This window comes from Balaenoptera physalus, assembly GCF_965194825.1.
Source record: "Balaenoptera physalus genome assembly, chromosome: 4".
Classification (NCBI taxonomy): domain Eukaryota; kingdom Metazoa; phylum Chordata; class Mammalia; order Artiodactyla; family Balaenopteridae; genus Balaenoptera; species Balaenoptera physalus.
This window is the reverse complement of record NC_138891.1, coordinates 79104608-79129027: the sequence shown is the minus strand read 5'-3', so window position 1 is coordinate 79129027 and position 24420 is coordinate 79104608. Positions and strand designations below refer to the sequence as shown.

The window sequence follows — 24420 nt, the reverse complement described above, 5'->3', positions numbered from 1 at the left end:
GTTTCTTTTTTAATCCTAAAAAATAAATTCTAGGTATATATCAGGAAACTATTCTCAACAGACAAGTCACTATCCTCATAGAGGTTACATTAAAATTATATGGTAACTTAACCAAATAGTGATTACTTACCAGAATGCTTTTGTTCCTTCTGCAATGAAAAATAGTAAGCATCTCTTCCACCCCAGCATACTGCCAGTCCAACCACCAAGATGCCATCACAACCTTTAACAGGAATTCCATCATCTCCAATAGGGCTTTCCTGAGAGGAACTAACTATGTAAAACCAAAGTGAAATAGTTAAAAATCTCTAAAAATGAAACCACTAAATTGAATACTAAAAAAAATGATATAATAAAAAATTATTTGATAAGCAAATTTTTCAGATCCCTACAATATGCATTATGTGGATAGTCATTTTTAGGTGTAAGATCTTTCTAGGCTTCCCATCATTTAAGATAACTGTCACTATGAAAAATCTACCAAAGATTTCTTAAAAGAGATCTGTAATAATGACTAAGATAGTTTAAAATTAACTTTTTTAAGTTTTCCAAAAGCTGCATTTTGAATTTCTATAACTCAAAAATAAAGACCACTTGCACACTACAAAAATTTTGTAGCAAATTTAGCAATTCTTAATACTTAGAAACTCCAGAAAAATCAAGATTCTTACTTCTTAGTGAAGAATTAGGTATGATTTTGTATTTGAGTCAATATTTTTCCTAAAATAATACACCTTTCAATTTCACAAAGACATAGGTCAAAAACTAATCCATCTTATTTACAATTATATCCCCAATACCTGAAAAATAACTGTCACATATTTGTTAAATTTAAGTGAATGTTTTTATCCCTCTAACCTCTAGCACAGAAAATGTACTCAATTTTATGTTTGTTGAATGAAAAATGGAAAGAGCTAGTCAACAATGAAAGTACATAAAACTTGTCGTTAACACATATGCTTCCTGAATTGAAGATCAAATACTCAGAACTTTATGAACAAACTCTTTCATAAATATAGAGATTTAAGAAATTTGAACAAATCTTTGATTTCCACAACAGGTTGTCAAGCTGACTACAGCTATCCCCCATAATACTGAATCATTACTTCCATGAAATAAGACAGGAATACATGGCATTATTTATCCAAAAGTTTCAATTCTCTGAAAACCTGAAAGAGTTCTATGAGGCTTTCATGACTATCAGTAGAGGTACAAGTTCTACTTGAGATAAGTCTTGGAAGACATAGCTAATATACACTGTGAAAAATATAGTGCCTATTTGCTATGTACTTCTGTTATTACATAAGTGAATATGGATATTACAGTTTAAGAGAAAATAATTCATGAGCAATGATGATTAATAAAAACCACCAAGTCTGCCATTTGCAACAACATGGATGGACCTAAGTGAAATAAGTCAGACAGAAAGACAAATACTGTATATTATCATTTATATGTGGAACCTAAGAATTAAAGACGAATGAATATAACAAAAGATAAACAGACACAGATATAGAAAACGAACCAGTGGTTACCAGTGGGGAGAGGAGGGGGGAGAGGAAAGATATCAGTAGGGGATTAAGAGGTACAACCTACTATGTATAAAATAAATCAGCTACAAGAATATATTGTACAGCAAAGGGAAATATAGCCATTATTTTACAATAACATTACATGGAGTATAATCTATAAAAATACTGAATCACTATGTTGTATACCTGAAACTAATTTAATATTTTAAATCAGCTATACTTTAATTAATTAATTAAATTCAAACCATGTCACACCATTAAGGTACCATAAAAAAAGTCTGATCCATTGTCAAAATATACATCTTAAATTTTACAAAATTATATTCTAACTAATATACATATTATATAATATATGCACATTATGATTATATATATATATACATAGATGCATATATATATGATTTCTTAGAGAAATGCTGTGTTTAATGGTAAGCTTGGCACACTCTAACACCAGGCATGACCAGGAGCTAACCAAACAAAAGGGCCCTATGGCCTCAGACAAGGCAGAGCCCACAATGGCATAGAAGAAAGAGGTGTTGTTTGAGAGACAGATTCCTGGCACACCCAAGCATCAATCTGTCAAACACTGTTCTAATGCTGGCCCCTGAACCAGCCATACCAACTGTGGTGTCCCCACCAGCAATAAGATTGGCTGCTGGGTCAATGTCCTGGGAGACAACACTGGTATGGAACTCCTGTGGGGAGCTGCTATAGAAAGGCTGTTTAGATGGGATTTCTGGCCTGCTTGGAAGGAGGCAGACACAGGCCTGATTGTGCCTGATCCAGGCACAACAATGGATCAGAGCCAGAGGAACGAACAGTCTCCTAGTGGTCTGCACGTTTTCAGTCTACCAGCTTGAGCTCTTGGCCTCACTGCTCAGCTCTCCTACCCATGTGTCCAGAGGTCCCCCATCTCTTATACCAGAGGGTAACTATTTTTAATCTAGTTGTGCTGAACAATAAGGCTGTTCCACATGTAAACGCACATAGGAGAAACTTATTAAACTTTGAACACATTTATTACATTTAATATCCAATACTGAAAAGTCTCAGTCCCATCTCAGTCCACTATTTTACATACAAATGTAAAAGATTTTTAAAAAAACTTACCTTGCTTAAACCTACCACCAATAGTAGCGCTTTTAGAAGATGTCAAATTACTGATCTTTTCACAAGCCAATGAGATGGAAAATCGAGTTTTGTTTTGCCACTCCTTCATGAATGTTTGAAAGAGAGTTTGGTCACTCGCTACGTCAATTATGGCCAAACTTTCTGGACTGCATGAGGCTAGAGTTAACTGCGATCCATCCTGTGGTAACTGCGGTGAAAAACTTGTGTCTCTAATAGGACTGTCATCTTTGAAACCATTTCTAGTCTCTGGACTTAAATCACGGTTTTTATTATCTGAAGGTGAGCCAAATGAATAACTTTCACCAAGTTGTAAACCACTACTAATTTTCTTAAGTTTTACAGAAGATGTTCCAAGAAAACCTGGAAATGACAACTTAGAAGCAGATGGTATAGGAGGAAGGAGTCCATTATCATCAACTATACAGTTTTCTTTACAAGGCAAGAGGGAGGAGGTTTCACCATGAATGACATTGTTCTCTAGTGCGTCAATACTGCCTTTTAACACAATATTAGGGGAAAATGGAATTCCTTGAACTTGATTTGTCTCCAAATTTGAAATCATTTCTTGTTTGTCATTTACCTCTGTATTTTTTCCTTTCAAACTGAGCAAGTCTGTAATGGTTAATTTTAGCTTTTCATTTTCTAGAGGACTGGAGACGTTATCTAAAATCCTTTGCAGTCCTGGACTTAAATCAAATGATGCCCCTGACCATATGAATGAATTATCTTGCCTTGTCCCAGTTAATTTGGATTTTTGAGACCTTTTATCTTTATCTCCTCCAATTACTTCTCTTTGGGAATAATCATTACCCACAATCACTGGATCACTCAGTTCTAATACTCTAAGAGATCCTGCAGTATTATGTTTCTCTTGGACAGGAAATACGTCTACAGTGTCCAAAGCTTCAACCATCTGAGCAGAATCCATTTCTGAAAATACAGTAGACTCATCACTGAAACAAGACAATGGCTGCTGATTATCTTGATTCTCATTCACATCTGATTTTTTAATTGGGCCCTCTGGTTGTAGACACAGAGCATCACCAAAATGGACTGAAGTTATTTCAGAAGGAAGGCGTTCTTTTGCTTGTACATCAGGTGGTTGCTCTTCTACGAGGTACTCTTCACTGAAACTGTCAAACAGTAAACTACCACTCAAATTCAAACTTGTTTCAGGAACTGGCAGACGTTCTACTTCTATATCAGTAGGAGTTCTCATTTTAGGAACCAGAGGTATAACTGGTTTCATAGCTTCTTGTGTTTGATAACCTTGAAGAAAACTATTTAATTGGGAGTCAGTAACAGAAAGTTCATTGCCTTTAAAACATGGGTCATTTTCCCCTATTAATATTGGAGAATAAAAAATTGGGCTTTCTGGAGTCAGGTTATCAACCCCATGTGAATCAGTGCTTTGTTTCATAGCATCTACAGTCTTAAGTTTCAAATGATTTGTCATTCCTGGTGAATGTTGTTCACCTGGAAAAGTAATGTGAATCTCTTTCTGAAAGGAGCTCACTGAGCTCTGTTTGTCTAGGCTTTTCTGCATCATCCCTGTTGCCAGGCTGGTATCCTTTGCTCCTTCTTGCTTGCCATTTTCAGTTGCTATCTGTTGAATTATTTTCTCTGACTGAGTATCCAGGTAGAAACTATCTTCAAAATCACAGAGATCTAAACCTAAGTCAGAAACATGATTATTTTTAGTTCTGTCTGCTGCATAAGTGTCTGTTTTTACCTGTACTCTAAGGGTATTTAGAATATTCTCACACTGGCCTCCTGATTTACCAAATGCTCCACTTAGTAGATGTACTCCACTGGGTATCTCAGTGCTGCTTATGTTATCTTCTGATACCTGAAGATTACTTGATTTATTTTCCTCAGCATTCAACTTTGTACTTTCACATTTCATAACAACATTTGAGTCCCTATTCATATAACTGCTATCTGTCTCATAGGGCATTTGTCTTGCTATTGGTTTTTTCAGTTTGGTGTAAGTATTTGTCTGTTTATCAAACTGCTTTTCCAGGCACTGGTTAATTGGATGGGTGTCATGGTGTTTCACATTAACACGCTGGTTTTTTGAATCATTTTGTATCAGCGCTTCATTTTTTTTTTCTGATTCAACAGCTAATACTCTTCCGTTTTCACTAACCACACTAGTGGCTTGATGAGTCACATTTTTATTCTGGGATCCTGTGATAAAATATTCCACAAGAACATCATTAGATATTTTATTGTTCCTTGAACAACTCTGTTCTGTTTGTGATGGGAATGATACTTTGCTATATCTTCCCTCAGCACAGAAAGATATGTTTTTAGCAAATGGCTCTGGACTTCTAAATTCCATATTCTTCTCATCTGAAGTAAATGACTCTTCACAATGAATAGGATTAGACAGAGTCTGTTCTTGTAAATTGATTCTACACATCCTAGTGTCTTTCACAGGGCTACTGTCTCTAGATCGTTTTAGATGCTTACTATGTTTCCAAGATTGAGACGTTGTACTCATCTCTTCTGAACTGAAATTCAAAGCTTCTTTTTTTGTTTTCTCAGATGAGAGAGTCTGAATAACTTTCGTAGTGCTTGCTTTCCCCTCATTCAGAGAGGTTCCTAGCTTTTCTTTATTTATACTCAAAGAAGCCCATTTTTTTGCTCTGGAAGTGGAATGCACCTGACGTTCTTGATGCCCATCCTGAAATCTATAATAAAAGGAATCTGTATGCTCTCTACTTTTATCTAAATCTTGCACTGTCTTTGGTAAATGAGTAACAGAAGAATCACTAAATGTGTTACTTTTTTTCTTTGAAGTTAATCTTTTATAAGAACTCTTAGTTTGGGGTATAAATTTGTGTTCTTTTACTTCTGATTCACTGCAGGTCAATGAGTGTGTATCAGAATTTAAAAGGGAATATGGACTCCACTGCACTCCCATTTCAACTAAGTCCTGCTGCAGAATCATTCTGGCTTCTTCTACTATAAGAGTTGCCGCTTCCCTTTCAGTTAAATCTTTTCTGCCAGTCACCCAAATAGTTCGCATATTCCGACGTTCTTCAACTGCTTCCTCTTCCTCATCCACTGCCTTTCGGGTACTATACAAGAGGTAGGAAAATAAATAAATTAATGCACTGATTCATTTATTAATACAAGTATTTATTAAGCATCAATCTGAGCTTTTCTAGGAACTGAAGAAATAGCACTGAACAAGAGGGAAATGTATCTACTCTCATAGAGTTTACATTATAGTTGGGGAAATCAGAAAGTAAACAAATGTTAAAATGCATTCTGTGTCAACTGGTAATAGATAAGAGCTGTGCAAAAAATTGAAGCACCATTGTGACCACCTAGAAGGGTGGGATAGGGAGGATGGGAGGGAGATGCAAGAGGGAGGAGATATGGGGATATATGTATATGTATAGCTGATTCACTTTGTTATAAAGCAGAAACTAACACACCGTTGTAAAGCAATTATACTCCAATAAAGATGTTAAAAAAAAAAAAAAAAACTGAAGCACCAGAAAGGGATAGGTGGTTGTGCAATTTTTAAATAGCATCATTAGGGAAGGCCTCACTAAGACAGAGTCTTTAAATGGAAACCTGGAGTTTATTGATTGACAGAATTTGAAAGACAGTTCAGAGTAACTACAAGAGATTCAAAATGAAGAGAGAAAGTTCAGAATTGAGAGATCCAGGGAAGGAGAACCCCATATTTTTCATACAAATTCTCCCCAAATATCTGGCTGACCTCAAAACTATGCAAGTGTGGAGAGACTCCAAGCAGCTAGGTGAAAGTCTAAACAACTGAACAGAGATCTGAGCTATTGCCTACGACAGGAAAAGTTTGAGCTTAGCCAAGCTGACTGATAAAATATCAGTGCTCTTCATAGTAAAATAATAGATTCTACACCCTAAAAGATCAACATACATAACTAAAGTACCATGAAGAGAAGAAAAACAGGATGAGGCATAAAAATTATGGAAGCTGGGAAACTTCTGTTTCCAACCAAGATAAAATAACAGGGACCAATTTAGCCTCTCACCCAAAACAACTAAAAACTGAGGCTAGGTCATAAAAGACATTGCAGTTTCCATTTTGCTCTCTTTTGGGTCACTCACTCTGGGGGAAGCCAACCATCATGGCATAAGGGTCTCAAGCAGCACTATGGAGAAGTTCATGTAGAGAAATGAACACCAACCTGCCAGCATGTGTGTGAGGCATCTTAAAAGCAGATCTAAGTCAGCCCTTCAGATGACTACAGTTCTGGCCAACAACTTAAGTACAACCTCCTGAGGAGCTCAAACCAGAACTATGAGGAAAGGTACTCCCAAATTCATGACTTGCAGAAACTCTGAGTTAATATATATTTACTAGTTGCTTTTAAGACACTAAGTTCTTAAGTAATTTCTTCCATAGCAAGAGTTAACTAAAATGCCTAGTAAAACTATCGAACTTCAAAGGTATAGAAAATAAATCTCGGGACTTCCTTGGTGGCGTAGTGGTTAAGAATCTGCCTGCCAATGCAGGGGACACAGGTTTGAGCTCTGGTCCAGGAAGATCCCACATGCCGTGGAGCAACTAAGCCCGTGCACCACAACTACTGAGCCTGTGCTCTAGAGCCCACGACCCACAACTACTGAGTCCACGTGCCACAACTACGGAAGCCCACGCGCCCAGAGCCTGTGCTCTGCAACAAGAGAAGCCACTGCAATGAGAAGCCCGTGCACCCCAATGAAGAGGAGCCCCTGCTCACCACAACTAGAGAGAGCCCACACACAGCAACGAAGACCCAATGCAGCCAAAAATAAATAAATAAACAAATAAATGTTAAAAAAAAAAAAAAAAAAAGAACTCTCAAGGCCTACATATTTGGAAGGGCAAAAGAATCACACTCCCATAAGAATTCTTGAAAACAGCATACAAAGCAAAGAAACAACATTTTCAAAAAACTCAGTAAAAGAAAGTATAGACCAAGGATTTCTATCCAGCCAAGGTGTGCTTCAAATATTAAGGTTATGGAAAAACTGTCTGAAACATACAAGAACTTGAAGAATTCTATATTATATAAGCCCTCCTCAAGGAACCTAAAGCTACTAGAGGATAAGTTTCATCCACTCAAGAGAGGAAGGAATACTTCAGCAATAAGAACGATGGTAATCTGAATAACTAAAAATGTAGATTATATTAGTCTTCCATCCCTACCCCCCACAAGGGTGGAGGCAAAGGTGGAAAATTAATGTACACAAGTTTTATATTGAGATAAAGTAGAAATAATGCACTTTGAAAAAGGGAGAGGGAAAAAGAAAGTTAAAGTAAGCTCAATGTCAGTGACTGTTGTTCCGGCAATAGGTAGGAATTACAGGATACAATTAAAATTTTGACAAACCAGATAATAAAAAGTACAAAGGCACCCATTAAAACAAAAATATACACCTTTCTAAATTTAAAAATAAAATACCAAAGAATACCCTTGGGTGGAGAAAGAAACAGCAAATATCACATAATACACATAATTATAAAATAATTTGAGAGAATTGAAATGAAACATGTTATTCATATTGATAAATGTGAATGGGATTAAATCATCTATTAAAAAGATCTTCAATTTGTTTCAGAAAGCAAAACACAACTACAACTCAATGTGGTATAAAAAAGCATATCTAAAACAAAGTAATTCAAAAAGGCTAAAAATAAAGGGATGGGCAAAGGAATTCCCAGGCAAAGGGAAACAAGAAGAAAGCAGTGAGGGATATTCCAAGAAGGGTATAATTTAATGCTCAAAACCAAAAGCACAACAAAGATAACTATCAATCAGTCATATTTACTATGAACATTTACACTCTAAATAACAAGCAACCACATTTGTGAAGCAAACACTGTAAGAGATACAAGGAGACAAAGAGAGAAGTGTACTAACAATTAGTAGACTTTAATAAACCATTCTTATTAAAAGACAGATGAGGTACTGGCAGGGGGGAATAAGTAGGAATGAATAAGACTTAATTAACATAATCAAAAAGGTAGACTTTGTGAAAATATCTCAAATATTTTACTTTTATAATAGAGAATACAACTATCTAGTTTGTATTGATCATATATTAGTAAACAAAGAAATTGTCAGTGAATTCCCTAAAGTAGAAATGTTATAAACAACATGCTTAGATTGCAATGCAACAAAACTAAAAATTATTAACAACAACAACAAAAAAGAACTTCTACCCAGGCAAAAAAGGGAAAACATGCAAATTCCATAATTCCTAAAAAAATATAACAAAAGCCCTAAATATCAGAATCTATGGTTACATTTAAAATAAGACACCACAGGAAAATTCACAGTACTAAATTCATAGTATTAAAATAAAAACAAACAGTGTTTTATCAATAAAAATATGAATGTCAACAAATTAAACTCCTAGTTCAACAAAAAGAACTAGAAAAAGTATGACAAAGTAAAACAAAAGAAAGCAGTAGGAAGTAGTAATAAAATTCAAAAAATAGGATTTAATGAGGTAGATTTTTTTTAATAGACCTAACTAGTAAAAGAAAATACTTAATTTTTTAAAATTTACAAAATAGACCACTAGTTAATCTGATCAAGAAGAAAACAGAAAGTAGAAATTTACAAAATAATAAATCAAAAAAGAGGCATAGCCAATGAAATAGAAGAAATATTTAAAATTCCTAACAGACTAATTTACAGATCGCTATGAAAATATATTTGAAAATCCAGATGAAATAGATAATTTCGTTGGGAAAGAAAGGTTACCAAAATTGACCCCACTAGACATAGAAAGCTTAAAGAGATTAAGTTCTGAAAAAATAAAATAGAGAAGGTGATCAGAGAATTAACCCCATAAAAAGGCACCATCTAAGACTGTTTCATAGGGTAATCATATCAAACCTTTAACCAGTCCCAAAGTACTGAAAATAAGGGAAATATTTATGGATAACAATGCAAAAGTATACTATATTAAATATTAGCAGATAGAATCCAACATCATGTAAAAAAAATAATATAACACGACCCAGTGAAATTTATTCTGGAACATAAAACTGATTCAACAGTAGGAAATCTATTAATATAACATGCTAAGAGATGTAAAGGGGGAGAAACCTATGACTATCTCCATAGATACTGAAAAAGCCTTTAACAAAATTTAATAAAAAATTTTCCTGATAAAAAATATACGAGAAAATTGCAATTAATGGACATTTTCTTAAAATGATTACACACACACACACACACACACACACACACACCATAGTCCTGAAGTCAGTATCTTACTAGGGTAGCAGAGGCATTTCCACTAGGATCACAAACAAAGCAAAAATGTCCACTATCTCTATTACTACTGTCAACTACCACTACCTATTAGAGCTATTAGCTAATTCACTTAGACCAAAGAAATCAGTTAGATGCACAAGAATTGTTAGGGAAAAAGTAAAATAACTCTATTTACAAATGATATGACAATATACCTGGAAAATCCTTGAGAATCAATGATAAAAGTAATTTAAACAACAAAAGTATTCAGAAAATAGCACGATAAAAAAAATATAAAACTCAACAGCCTTTACATATTCAAATAATAACCATGTAGAAGACATAGAAGAGAGCCACTAATTAAAAACAGAATAATGATTAAATAGGAATAAATTTAACAAGAAATGTACACAATTTGTATGAGGAAAACTAAAACTCCTGAAAACCTATACGAGGAAAATATTTTAAAACTCCTGAAAAATCAAAAAGACTAGATCCAATGCAAAGATATTACCTATCCTTGGGTAGGTTCACTCAACATTATAAAGATTTCAGTTCTATTAAATTTCAATCGAATTCTAATACAATATCAAAAAGCACTTTAAGTTTCATATGGGTAAACATGCAAGAATAGCCAAGAAAATACTGAAAAACCATAAGGTAGAATTTACCCTACCAGACATTAAAACACACTATAAAGCCCTTATAATTAAAAGCATGGTACTGGCTCATTAATTGACAGAAAGAATAGCAAATAGAGAATAGAAAGTCCAGAAATAGACTTAATTACATATGGATATTTAATATATGATGATGGCATCTCAAATCACTGGGACAAAGATAAACTTTTTTATAAATGGGAACCACTGAGAAATAAAATTGGATCCAGACTTAACACCATACACAAAATTAAATTCTAAATGCATCAGGAATCCAAATGCAAACTTACAAATACTAGAAGAAAACGTGTGAATTCCTCTTTCATCTCAATATATGAAAAACCTTTCTAACTATGACAATTTAGAAGCAAAAAAAAAAAAAAAAAGATTGCTAAAAAATAAATGAAAAGAAAAATAAAAATTCTGCATGGTGAAAACAATGCAATAAAGTCAAAAGACAATTGATAAGTTTTGAGAAAAATATATGAAATATACATGTGAAACAAATGGCTAAGAACCCTAATCAGTTTTAAAAAGAAAAGATTCTAAGACTCTTTAAAAATGAGAGGGTAAAAACCAAAACCTAGTAGAAACATAAGGAAAAGATATAACCAGATAATTCACAAAGATATATTTCTTTAAGTAATCCGGAAAATAAGAAAAAATATTCACCATCACGCACGTTTAGAGAAATGCACATTAAAACCATACTGAGATACAACTTCTCATCTATCCGACTAGTAAAAATGAAAACCTTTTTGTCAAAGAGAAAAACCAGAGGCTCCAAATGGCATCACTTGTGCTAAAGCCCATGATACCAAGCCTAGATTTAATACATAACCTAAATATAATTTAAACCTTCATCAGACATGTAATCTTTTTTTTTTTTGAAATATAGTTGATCTACAATAAGAGCTGTATTTTTTTTTTTTTTTTGGTTTAAAGACAAGCTTGTAAGGATTGGCTATTCCAAAGTTCTAAGGAATATAGCTAACTCAAATGCTTTTCAAGATCAGGTTATCCAAGATAATCTTTAGGAAGTAAAAGCTAGTTTAAGTTTGTCACTTTAATTAAAACAGACATGTCTTGATAGTTGTCAGCATTAATTATAATATTTTTACTCTACCTAAGCTAACAAATTTGTCAGCAAGAAAAATAACTTGGTATGATGAAATTTTCATTAGTAACCTAAATATAACTGTTTAGAGCAAGTAAATTAAATAAATAAAAGTAGAATAAAAAGATTTTCTAGGTGAACTTTTGAAATAAGTTTTCCAAATCTTTAGCCTGAAACCCTAAAGTTTTGCTAAGCTTAGGTTAAGTAATGGAAATTTATTGAACATTTAGATCATTCCAAATAAGATAAAATAGGTGAAAGATTAATTACTGAACATAGCTTTATCTACTCTTGGCTTTCTATTGTTGAAAAACTAAAGATAAAATTTGGGATTATTAGTGAGCATGTTTGGTGCTGCCAACTATTGGCACTTGCCATTTACCTCTACAAGGATTAAATCATGAGCTGCTGCAGCTGCTGACCTTCAACACCCCCTGAAAGGAGTTCAGGGTGGAGATCAGAAATGAGGCACTTCGTGCTCTGGGAAAAACTGGCAGAACAGGTCTTCAGATAGCTATTTTCAGGAGATTTTATGAGCCCAATTCTTACATTCCTCATATCTAGAAAAGCACTAAAATCATTAACAGTGACACCTGCTCCTCATGACTAGCAGCAACCCTCTGCCAAAATGTGTGCTTGGCTGCTCATAACCCCTTCACTAAAGTCATATAACACTGACCTTCCCCGCTACCTCTTTGGAGCGGCTTCTCAGAGCTACCTGAAATGCTGTCTCCCAGGCTATAGTTCTCATTTTGCCCCAAATAAAACTTAACTCACGACTCTCACATTGTGCTTTTTTTTTTTCAGTCAACAGTGCCATGCTAAGAAAGTTTCTATGAGAAAGCACATGTTTCTAGAAGTTATAAAGAGTACTTATAATTTTGCCAAGCTTCGGAATGCTAGTGTAAGAGTCCACAACTGTTTAGTTCCTAAATTTTAGCCAGAAATTAAGGTTTTCAAAAGATTAAAAATTCTAATATATATAATTAAAGCTACAAGAAACAACAAAGGAAACATCTCCATATGCAAGGAAAGCAGGATGTGTTTTTGGCTAGAAAAGGCATGAGGGACTTCCCTGGCGGCACAGTGGTTAAGAATCTGCCTGCCAATGCAGGGGACACAAGTTCGAGCCCTGGTCCAGGAAGATCCCATATGCCACGGAGCAACTAAGTCCATGTGCCACAACTACTGAGCCTGTGCTCAAGAGCCCACGAGCCACAACTACTGAAGCCCGCAGGCCTAGAGCCCGTGCTCAGCAACATGAGAAGCCACTGCAATGAGAAGCCTGCACACCGCAACGAAGAGTAGCCCCCTCTCACCGCAACTAGAGAAAGTCCGCGTGCAGCAACGAAGACCCAACGCAGCCAAAAAAAATAATGATAATTTAAAAAAAAAACAAAGAAAAGAAAAGGCATGAGGAATGAAGATGCATTTTGTTAAGGGAAATGAGAGTAATTTTGTCTGAACTAGAGCTTCTGGTTATAAAGGGTAAACTAAAGGCATACAAAAATCTTTTCTCTCTTCACTGAAGAGAGAAAAGATTTTACCTTGTGTAATCAAGCTGGCTAAAACTGAATTATTATAAGCATTTTAAAAATTAAGTTTTAATATCAATAGTGTACTTATATAAAACTAGAACTTAATTTTCCTTCATCTGCTAAATAGACAATCTAGTATTGTTTCATATGGACCTGTGATCCTATTTAGTCAAGTGTCCAAACCATTTGATATCTCTGACAAACTTCCCCAAATCAAATTCTGAATGAAGTCTTTTGACCACAAACTAACTGAAATTTTTCAGAGGCCCCTGGAACATTTCAAAAGATGTTAGGCTTATTTGGTATGTTAAATTACATGGGAAGCATTACCAAACAAGAAGTAACATTAAGCCTTCTTTATGTTGTACTTGATTAGGTGTATAAGTGTTCTAGAAATTGTGTGAAATTCCTAGAAACTTGATATATCCTGGTGTAATCTTAACTTATAATTCTAGTCATTATCTTAAAATGGTGTATGACATCCTCTGGGACCCCAATCAGAAATGGGTAACCAGTAAACAATCCTTTTTACTGCTATTCACTTACTTTCTGAAATTACTCATCAAAATTGAGGTTCACACTAAAAATATTGAACCTGAGTAACAGGGAAATGACCTAGCTGACTTTCATGTAAAGGCAACAGAATCTATATAAAGATTGTGTCAAGTGTTGATGAGATTCATTCTACTTCTCCAAAAATGACCCGCTTACTGCCAGACCTGATGTCCTTATAACAGATGACAGTATGCTCCTGAATCAGAGAAACTAAGATGGGTAAACAATGGCTGTAAATTAAACAAACAGTTGGAGCTGTGGAAAACCAAGATGGCCTCATGGTTCTTCCTGGCTCCCTGACAAAGCTCATTTTTCTGTTTTCCCATTCCTTCACCCACCACAGTATATGTAAGAACAACTATTTGTGTCCCTAAAGGCCTCAGGCTTCCTCCCTCTGGACCCCTGAAAAACTGTATTCAAGCAGAAAAAGAATTAATTACATAGGACTACATGACCTGAGGAGGATACTCTAATGTTTTTGTTTTTCCAGATTTAAGGAGACCTTTTCTTAAGCTATCTATGACTTACATAAACAATTTGGTAAAGTATACCTTTGTGAACAAAGATGAAACTTTTTCTCCCCACCTGATCCCTCCAGAATTCAGGAACTCTCAGTGAATATTCTTACTCTCTTAACAATTTATTTGCTTGCATAAGTTCAATACAATCTTTTCTCCTTGTAACAGGATACAATTAGAAACACTGGCTATATTACCAAGGCTTTGACTGGAATGTCATATTTGAGAAAGGCGTGCACAGACTCAGATATGACCAGATAGCTTCAAAGAACTGCTTCAAAAAAAATCGACCTGGTACCTTGCTTACAAGGTTTCAGCAAAGCAGTCTTAAAAAAGGACTTATATGGTCAATCATTATTCTTGCTGTACTTATATAAATAATCAGGCCAAGTTTAATGCAAGCAAATTAGTTTTACTATGATTATCTTTGGTTAAAAAAAAAATAGGGGTAATTAAAGAGAGAAAAATTATCTTTGCACCTTTGTAGATAGAATTAGATTCTAGTCCTGTTAATTGTCTTTGAGGTTTTATTACATACCTGTAAACTGGACTGGATCCTGAATTCTTCTAGTGTCCTTAAATATCTCGCTACAACTCACCAAACTAGTATTTCCAATTTTCTCCCACCCTTCTGATTTGACATCACTAAGAACAAAGGCAGCCTTCGAGCCCTGTCAGAAGGGAGCTTACCAAGTGCTCCTGACCACTGACACTGATGCAGAACTATAGAAAGTATTGAGCCTTGGGTACATGTCTCACAGCTAAGGAGGACCACCTGACATCTGGTCCTACACAACACTGGAGACCCCTGAATCAAAATGATGAGTAAGAAAAGTCGCTGATATCGATGTCTACTGCTTTCGCCCAAGACACCAGATTCAAGTCTTCTTGCTTTAGTTAAACATGAAACCCTTTCTCCTTTTCTTTCTTAATTTCACTCTGGCATTGGCCTGGAAAGATAACACTCTCATCTGTATCTCCCAGGCCATTACTAAGAAGGGATAACCTTCAGTATTTAGGATAACTCTATTTTAGGATGGGAGATTCTCTTTCCACATGCACTAAAAACCTGACTGACTCCTGGCTTGAACAGGTAAATGCAGCAGTCCCTGTGAATAAATCTTTTATCAGTATTCCTTAACAGGAATGGTTTGCATCCCGACAGGTCTTGTCTTTGTCTGTGGTGGTTATCATTCTCCTTGGGCCTATGAATGCCCATATGGCTGGCACACAACTGTACTAGGCATCTTAGGTTATCTAACTGTGCCCCTAACTGTTCTAGAAAAGGCCTAACAGGAGGATTCATGATTCAAGAACTGTTTCCTTTGGCAGGGCCTACTTCCCTGATTAGGAGTTAAAACAAAGAAGAATATGATCAGGAACCTTTCCTCAACTCTTAGAGAACATTGCAGATTCCACTGCTAGGGCACTAGTTGCCCAACAAAAATACTTAGACTCTCTGGTCATAGTTGCTCTTGATAATAAGATAGCCCTTGATAATCTTTTAGCTGAGCAGGGAAGTGTCTGTGCTATGACCAATACCATCTGTTGTACCTGGATTGACACTTCTGGTGAAGTTGAAACTTAATTATGTAAGATCACTGAGTAAGCCACTTGGCTTAAAAGGGTGACTCCTTCAACAGTGCCTTTGACTGGTTTGGGTCTTGGGGACTATGGCTCTGAAGCACACTCCAAATACTGGGAGTTATCCTATTTATAGTTATCATAAACATCAGTGCATTGGATCCTCTCAAAAGTTTTAAATGCATGTTCACAGCCACTGACCAGCAGAGAAATGATCTCCCTAAGAGTGGAACATCAGAAAAGAAACGAGGAGAACAGCCACCTTAGAAGTTGTGAAACCGTAACAAGGAAGAACAAAATCTGACTCCATGTTGGATCTGTTTCTTTTACTTTAACCTTTGCTTCCCGTTGCTTTTGTGACTATAATCACTAAAAGGATGCTGTTTATAGCTATAAGCATACATAATGGCCTCCCTTGGGGAACCCTGCCCCTCTGCCTCAATGTTAAACCAAAGTGCCTTCGTTCAGCTCACAGGGAAACACCCTGCCCCTGCCCACCCTTGAATGACTGCAAGAAAGAAGAAATTAACACATCCCCTCCCAGAGGCTGGCCAAACCAGAAGATATTTTGCAAGACTTAGAGCCTTTTTACTTTACTTCCTCACCTCCTTCCCCTCTCTGTTCTATAAAAGAAACTAGCATCAGACCCAGATAAGATGGTACTCTAGGACTCTAGTCTGCCATCTTCTCGGATGCCCAGCTTTTCAAACAAAGTCACTATTCCTTGTCTCAACACCTCGTCTCCTGATTTATTGGTCTGTTGTGCAGCAGAGCAAGCTTGGACTCGGTAACAAACCTGAAGTCATGGCCTGTGAATATCATAGGAGTTCATCAAAGACGTCATGACCTATGGATAGCACAACAAAGATCAACAAAGCTGCAGAGCAGTAGTTGAGAGCGAAGCTAATGCCTTAAATTTTGATCACATCTCTCAGGCTGAGAGTATGATGAAAAGGAGGGAATTATTAAAGAGAAAAGCCACAGGCCCCAAATGGCTAAAGCCCATGATACCAAACCTAGATTTAATACCTAACCTAATTGCAGTTTTGACCTTCACCAGAAATGTAATCTTAATCAACCAGTCTAGAATTTCCTGGTCAGCACCAAGAGGTAATCTGTCCATCCTCCCTCCCCACCCGCAAGATACAATCTGCATGATAAAACCCCCTTGCCTTTCCCTTTTACCCCCAAAAAGCTGCCCTGGTATAAAAATAATCCTTTCTTTTATTTTGCTAATAGCTCCTTTGCCCTATCCTTCTTCCTATAAAAACCTTCCATCTTTTAGTAAAACCCCTTCTAGTTCCTAGATTGGATGCTGCAATTCATGAATCGCCTAATAAAGCTAGTTGGATCTTCAAATTTACTCAGCTGAATTTTGTTTTTTAACAACCTCTAACAATGGATTCTACTGGTGAGCTGAGGGGTAATAGACTAGTGAGAGTGCAACTTGGCTAGACCCTTCTGCAGAGCAATTTGGAATCTAATAAATCTATATATATGCACTTACCTTCTGAAATCTCATGTCTAGGAATTTACTCTGAAGAAACATCACCAACAATATGAAAATACATATGCACAAGGTAATTCATTACAGATTGTTGGTAATGGCAAGCTATTTGAGACAATCTGAATGTTGGATGGGTTTTCTGGCTTTTACGTACCGGGCACTGAAAGGGTGGCCAGTCTCCAAATACATCAGTTTCTATTCAGAAAATTAACATTAATACAATACTGTATCTAATCTACATACCTTACGCAAAATTTACCAGTTGTTCCAAGTATGTCCTTTTTCTAATCCAATCTAGAGTAAGGTGGTACATTTAGTTGTCATGTCTCTTTAGCCTGCTTTAATTGGAATCAGCTCCTCAGTCTTTGTTTCCACGACCTTGATATTTTTGAAAAGTACTGGCCAATTATTTTGTAGAATGTCTCTCAATTTAGGTTTGTTTGATGTTTCTCTACAGTTAAATTCACATTAGACATTTTTGATAAAAATATTCCAGGAGTAATGTTGTGTCTTTCTCAGTATGTCACATGAGGAGGCAGATAATGTTGATTTCTCATATTACTATGTTTCATTAATTTTGATCAGTGAAGGTTCTGGGCTTTCAGAAGAATAACAGTCATGGCAATAATGGCCTTAGAATCACACAGAAGAGATTCCAAAATGTGTTTACAAATTTTTTCCAATTAACTTTTTTAAAATGTGTACTGACTTCAGATGACTCCCTGGAAGGGTTAAGTATGATATATGGTATGCTGTTACCACAGAGATACTCCCACATCTGAATTTTTTCACCTCAGGTCTTTTATTACATATTTCTAAGCAAGTATGAATATATCCAAAGATTCTGTGAAAATCACAGGCTCCAGAGGAGATCAACACCTTTATAAGTAGGTTTTAAAGCATACTCTATGTAGGTTTCAGCCAGAGGCACACCCAAAAGTGACAAAATCACCCACCAGTGGATCTTCCAATCTGGGGTCACAGGGGATGACCCTGCCCCCACAGCTCCACATTCTCTGCTTGGGTTGCATATACTTAAGACTCCAAGCAATTTCATCCTTCAAAATCTAGGTAGAGGTAGCTATACAGCTATAGCTATGCTGGCTGTAGTGCATGCTGTACCAGGGCCCACTAGCAGGAATCACACCTGCATTGCTGCCGAAATACACGGAGTAGAGCCCATGATGTGAGGTGGCACTGCGCAGTGAGGCCCTTTCTTTGACTATGCCCCATCCCTTCCCACATGTTTCAAGTTTCAGAGCGTGTGTCAAACCAAAGAGGAAATAAGCACTGAACTGGAAATGAGATTAATGCTCTAATTTAGAACAAATTTTTAAAACCTGAAAATAAAACTGTTAATACTTGAAACTGCCTAAACAGCTATAGAATCTGGCTGAGATTCCATACAACAGTGAGTTCAAAGAATAATGGTTGAGAAAATAATTAAGCTATTCCTTGATAATATGCTGAGTCCAGCCCACTCAATGAATTGGTTACACACACACACACACACACACACACACACACACACACACACACATATATCAAGAAGTCCTCTTCTCATAAACTGTTTTTGAGGGACTAGTGTTCCAAAGAATATTCAAGAAGAGTATATTTTAAAGTTTTCTTGCCTGAAGAAAATCTAAGGTGAGCCCTGGATATATACTGAGAACTAAAATCCATCAATGCAGAAACATTAGTAACTTAACTTTACTCAAACTTTCTAGGAGAGAGTTATGATACATTTAGAAGTGTCTTTAAAGTCATAGAATATATTTTAAATATACAAAAAAAGAAAAAAGTAATCCTCAAAGGGGAAAAGGAGCCACATTTTCTTCCACTTATACCAAATATGGCATGATATTATCTAAGGGAAAAATATTTTAATATATTATCTATTATTTACAAATTGACCTGTTTTCATTTAATAACATATGTAGACAAGGGGATTTTTCTTACCTTTTAAAAGGCACAGCATTTTTCAGAACACTTTCCACCTCAGCAACATCTGCTCTGGCAAGATCGGCCACAGTAAGAAAGCCAGAAGCATAGAGGAATCTGGCTCTCTGTGCATTAAGTAAGGATACCCGGACCAGGTCACACAGCTCCCTCTGGATGCCAAATGTAAGACGCTTCTGAAATTGGGACAGTAGTAGTTCCATGTTGTGCCAGCCCAGGCGGTTGGAAAACACTGTAATCATCCCTAGAATATTCATATAATATTTATTGAATTAAAAATTCTTTCTAGACCAATTCTCCGTTTCTTGAGATGTATTTTTGTTTCACTGTTGTTTTTTCTGCAGAATTATAAAGTTTAACAGGCCCAAGGTATAAAATAATAGGAGAGCAGACATCTTTAAGGGCCTAGCTAATTGGCTAGACACATTAAATATCATCTCATTTTTTCTTAATCATGAACTTGCATTTGAAAAAATTGAGGCAGAGCACATAAACACAAAACAAACAAAAAGCCCTCACTAGTTCCCCCCCCCCCTCTCTCTCAATTTTTTTCCTTACTTTCTTTAAGGAAGAAAGAACTCTTAAAACAGGTAAAGAACTCTTTTCACCTAGAGGAAAACAAGAGAGCTAATTTAAATTGTCAAGTGCTGAGAGGATTATTTACAAAGAGTGAAAGTCCCATTGATAATTTCTTAAAAAAAAAAAAAAAAAAAAAAAAAAGGTTGCCCAGCTTGATAGCTATACCCTCTTGAAATAAAGAGGCCAGAGTAGCCAAGTGTCAAGTCATTAAGAAAATCACTTCCCTACAAGAACATTAACCCTAGAGGTAATCTGAGATTTCTGATGCCAGTGAGTTGAAGGGTAAGTCTCTCCCTTCTTACTACCCTCTCCTGGCATCTTTCCCTCAGTAATCTCTCATGCACACAATTTCACAATGAAACTTCTTACACATGTAAACACACTCTCCAGCAGCCCAGGATTTCCCTCCTAAGGGCTTAAGGATTTCTTGGTAAAATCAGACCTAGAGCTTCCCTTGTTTGCCTAGCTTAGAAGATAAGAGTTTAATTTTATTAAGAAAGACCAGTATTTCCTTAGAGAAGAGATATTTAGAACAGTGAGAAGGAAGTCCAGAAATCCCTCTCCACTTGCCATCTTCCACAATAATAAGTATTAATCAATAACTTGATGAGAAAATGAAGATCAGTGAGAACTGTGTCTGTTTCTTCTTACAATACACACCCGCCCCAAAAAACAGACAGAAAAACAGAAAGAAGAGCAATGGTCAGCAGGTTGCTAGGGAATGGAAGGGGACCAAGACCCAGACACTCAGCCAGCTGCTATTCTTCTGTAGCAGGGTAACTGAGCCCACAGGAGTCATAGTTTTGGGTGTTCTGATGATGACAGGAACGATACAAAATTATGGCTTAACATGATCCCCTCACCTTTAGAGAAACCTACAGTAAAATGGAATTTGAAAAAAAGTCATCTTAACTTGGCCTCAAACCACAGAGTCTTAAATAAATGTGGGAACACTTGTTTAACTGACCTGCATAAACAGCAGCTGACTGTTGTAACGATTGAATCTGTCCACGACTGCATCCATATTTCTGATTAATTTCCTTTAAGGGAACTTCACTGATTAAATCTAATAGCACAAGACTGGTATAAAACCTGGAAAGTAAATTACCAAAAGTATGGTAAGAGGTCACTTATGTCTACTATGAAAGTACGATGTATGTTGAGAAACAAGAAAGAACCAAAAAAGGTAAGAGGGTGAGAAGGTGAGAAGATTCCTAATAGGATATAGGATTAGTGGACAAAGAGCTCAATGTTTGTAAATTCTAACATACGTTAGTACTATAGCAAAAAACTAATATCTGTATAACAAAACAATTTTGTCCATATTTCAATAATGCTAACTAATTTTAAGAAATGAGACTTGGTTCAAGAAATACGATGGCACAAAAATTTTAAAGAACACTTGATACACAATTATATCACCTAATCATATTTCAATCAAAATTTGGTTATAAAAAAGTTTTGATGTGAAAGGCAATTGTGCCACAAATAATCCAAGTATATAATCCTTACAAAATTTACACTTGACTATGATGTAAATAATATGAGACTAATGCTTTAAGAAAAATAATTTTATTATATTTCAAAGAGGCTAAAAAGCCTGTACAATTTCCCCACCTGAATCTTTTAATTGGCTCTTCCCTACTGGTAACAAATCACTTCAAAGGATGATACAAACCGTATCCTCAAATGGAGCCACACTAAGTTGGCAGTTCTGATCATATATTCTTTAAGGGAAGAAAGTAATTAAATGTTCTACTTTAAAAAGTCTTGATATATAGTGGTTTCTTACAAGCTACAAAGAAGAAGAATATCAATAAATTCAGTAAATACAAGAAGTTGAAAATTTTTACTATATTCAGCCAAAACTTTGATTTTAATGACAATGAAAGTGATTACAATAAACTGGACATCTACTGTATATCCAATACTGTGTTAAAAACTGGATAGTCCAGGCTCCTTGATATTTACCTTTTATGGATGGCCATTTGTCGGTGTTGTTTCTCAGTTCTGGCTACTACTTTTCCTTTCACACAGCGAGCCAAGAACCCTTCGTCAACTCCCACTAGCTCTGCCACCCGTTTCATAGAAGCTGGTAACTTCTCCCATAAACACAAAAATCGATACCAATCAATAGTAGTCCAATCCTCAAACACAGGTGTAACCTAAAGGGAAGAAGCATCATTCATTACCTAAGACTATTGCATTACAAAAGGGACAAAATTGTAAATGTAAACTTCATATTAAAAACAAAGGCTTCAGTATTTGGAAAAATTTCTAAATGTGATAATGCCTCACTTATATGGAAACTTCATTTAATCACAAACAACTCACTGACAAGAGAAAAGAAGAGACCACTAAGCATACAAGCTGGATTTTACAGAATCCAAGAACTTTAATCATAGACATTTTTAATCTCAGTATTCTGATGTTAAATACAATCTTAAGTATTTTGTATGATTTCTGAGAAAATACAGGGAGGGGGAAGAGGAATCAATATTCACAATTGCTATAATATATTATCTGAAGTGTCCAGGATTCAACAACAACAACAAAAAATGAGACATGCAAAGAAACAGAAACATGTGTCCCAAACACAGGGGAAAAAGCAGGCAAAAGAAACACCTTTGAGGGGTTCCAGATGTCAGAAATATCTGCAAAGACTTCAAAACAGACATTATAAGTATGGTCAAAGAACAACAACAACAAAAAAAAACATGCTTAATAATGTAAAGGAAAGTATGATGACAATGTCTCATCAAGTAGGGAATATGAGTAAAGAGAAATGATAAAAAAAAAGAGCCAAATGGCAATTCTAGAGTTAAAAAATACAACTGAAATGAACTATTAACTATAGAGCTCAACAGTAGATGCAAGCTGGCAGAATAAAGAATCAGCAAACATGAAGATAGATCAATCAAGATTATGTAATCTGAGAGGTGAGAAAAAAGGAAAAAAAAATGAACAGAGCCTCAGAGAAATGTGGGAAGCATTAAAGTGTACCAACATATGCATAATGAGAGTACCAGAAGAAGACAGAAAGGAACAGAAAGAACATTTGAAGAAATTATGGCTAAAACCTTCCCAAATTTAATGGAAAACTTTACATATGCAAGAGACTAAAAGTGAACTCCAACTAGGAAAGCTCAAAAAGATCCACACCCTGATGCATCAGAGTCAAAATGTAAAATACCAAGAGAAAATCATGAAAGCAGCAAAAGAAACACAATGCATCATATACAAGGGAAACCAAAAAAAATTAAGAGCTGACTTCTCATCAAAAACTGGAGGACAGAATGCTGTGAAACAACGTGTTCAAACTGCTGAAAGAAAAAAAAGTCAACCAAGGATCTTATATAAAGGAAAACTAACTTTATAAAATAAAGGCATAACAAAGACATTCCCAGATAAACAGAAAATTTGTTGCTAGCAGAATTGCCTTACAAGAACTACTAAAGAAAAGCTCTTCTGGTTGAAAGAGAGTGACCCAAAACAGTATATTAATTCCACACAGAAAAACAGAGTGCCAACAAAGGTAATTGCGTGGGTACTTGTAAAGATAGTATTATTGCGTATTTCCCCTCCTTTCTTTTCTTGACTGACTTTAAAAAGCAACAGTACAAAACAGTATGTATAAAACATATAAAAGTACAAAATGTTTGACAATAACAGCCCAAAGGAGGCAGGTGGGAGCAAAGCTATATTGAAGTAGGAAATAACAAGAGATAGCAACTAAATCCACAGAAACAAATAAAGGGAAGCACAAATCTTAAATAAAAATGTAAATACAACAAATTTTATAAGTATACATTTGCTCTCCTTTCTACTCTCAGCTTCTTTAAAGACATGAAATTGTATAAAATAACAATTATAACAATGTACTGTTGCGTTTGTAACACATGTAGATTAGATGTAACATGTATAACACTAATAGCACCAAAAAGAAAAAAAAATGGAATAAGAATACAGCTATACAAGAATAATGTTTCTATATCTCAATGGGCTCAATGGGATTAAGTAAGTATAAATTTTAAGCTGTATATGCTAACACCCTGAGTAATTACTGGGAAAATAACTTCAAAAAATATAGAGAAAAATTAAAGAAATTTAAAAGTTATACTAGAAAGTTTTGCTTAATTCAAAAGAAATCAGTAAAAGTACAAGAGAACAAAAGAAGACGTGAGATATATAGAAAACAGACAAAATGTGGAAGATGTAAATCCAACTACATCAATAGTAACATGAAATGCAAATGGGCTAAATAATCTATCAAAGACAAGAGATTGACAGATTGGATAAAAAAAAAACCCCAGAATCCAAATATATGCTGTCTATAAGAGACACATTACAGATTCAAAAATACAAACAGGTCAAAAGTAAAAGGAAGGGAAAATATGTAAACCACAACTATAACAAAGCCAGAGTATATAGACTAATATCAGATAAAATAGACTTTTAAAAAAAAGTTCACAGAAGAGGAATATT

At 35.4% G+C, this 24420-nt stretch overlaps 1 protein-coding gene across 8 annotated transcripts in view; it reads right to left on the bottom strand.

The window, feature by feature from the left end:
• POLQ (DNA polymerase theta) overlaps nt 1–24420 on the bottom strand; it is a 117353-nt gene that overhangs the window by 45112 nt on the left and 47821 nt on the right. For 7 of the 8 annotated variants that reach the window (XR_014262871.1, XR_014262872.1, XM_082459383.1 and 4 more), the window contains 5 exons: nt 21907–22100; nt 20903–21027; nt 19357–19600; nt 2643–5749; nt 131–274 (listed from right to left, as the gene is read on the bottom strand). Coding sequence is in view for 6 of the 8 variants with exons in the window: in XM_082459383.1 (XP_082315509.1) it covers nt 131–274; nt 2643–5749; nt 19357–19600; nt 20903–21027; nt 21907–22100 (3814 nt within the window). In the remaining 2 variants the exon portion in view is untranslated. The remainder of the gene's footprint in view (nt 1–130; nt 275–2642; nt 5750–19356; nt 19601–20902; nt 21028–21906; nt 22101–24420) is intronic. The other variant, XM_082459384.1, reaches the window with a different exon arrangement.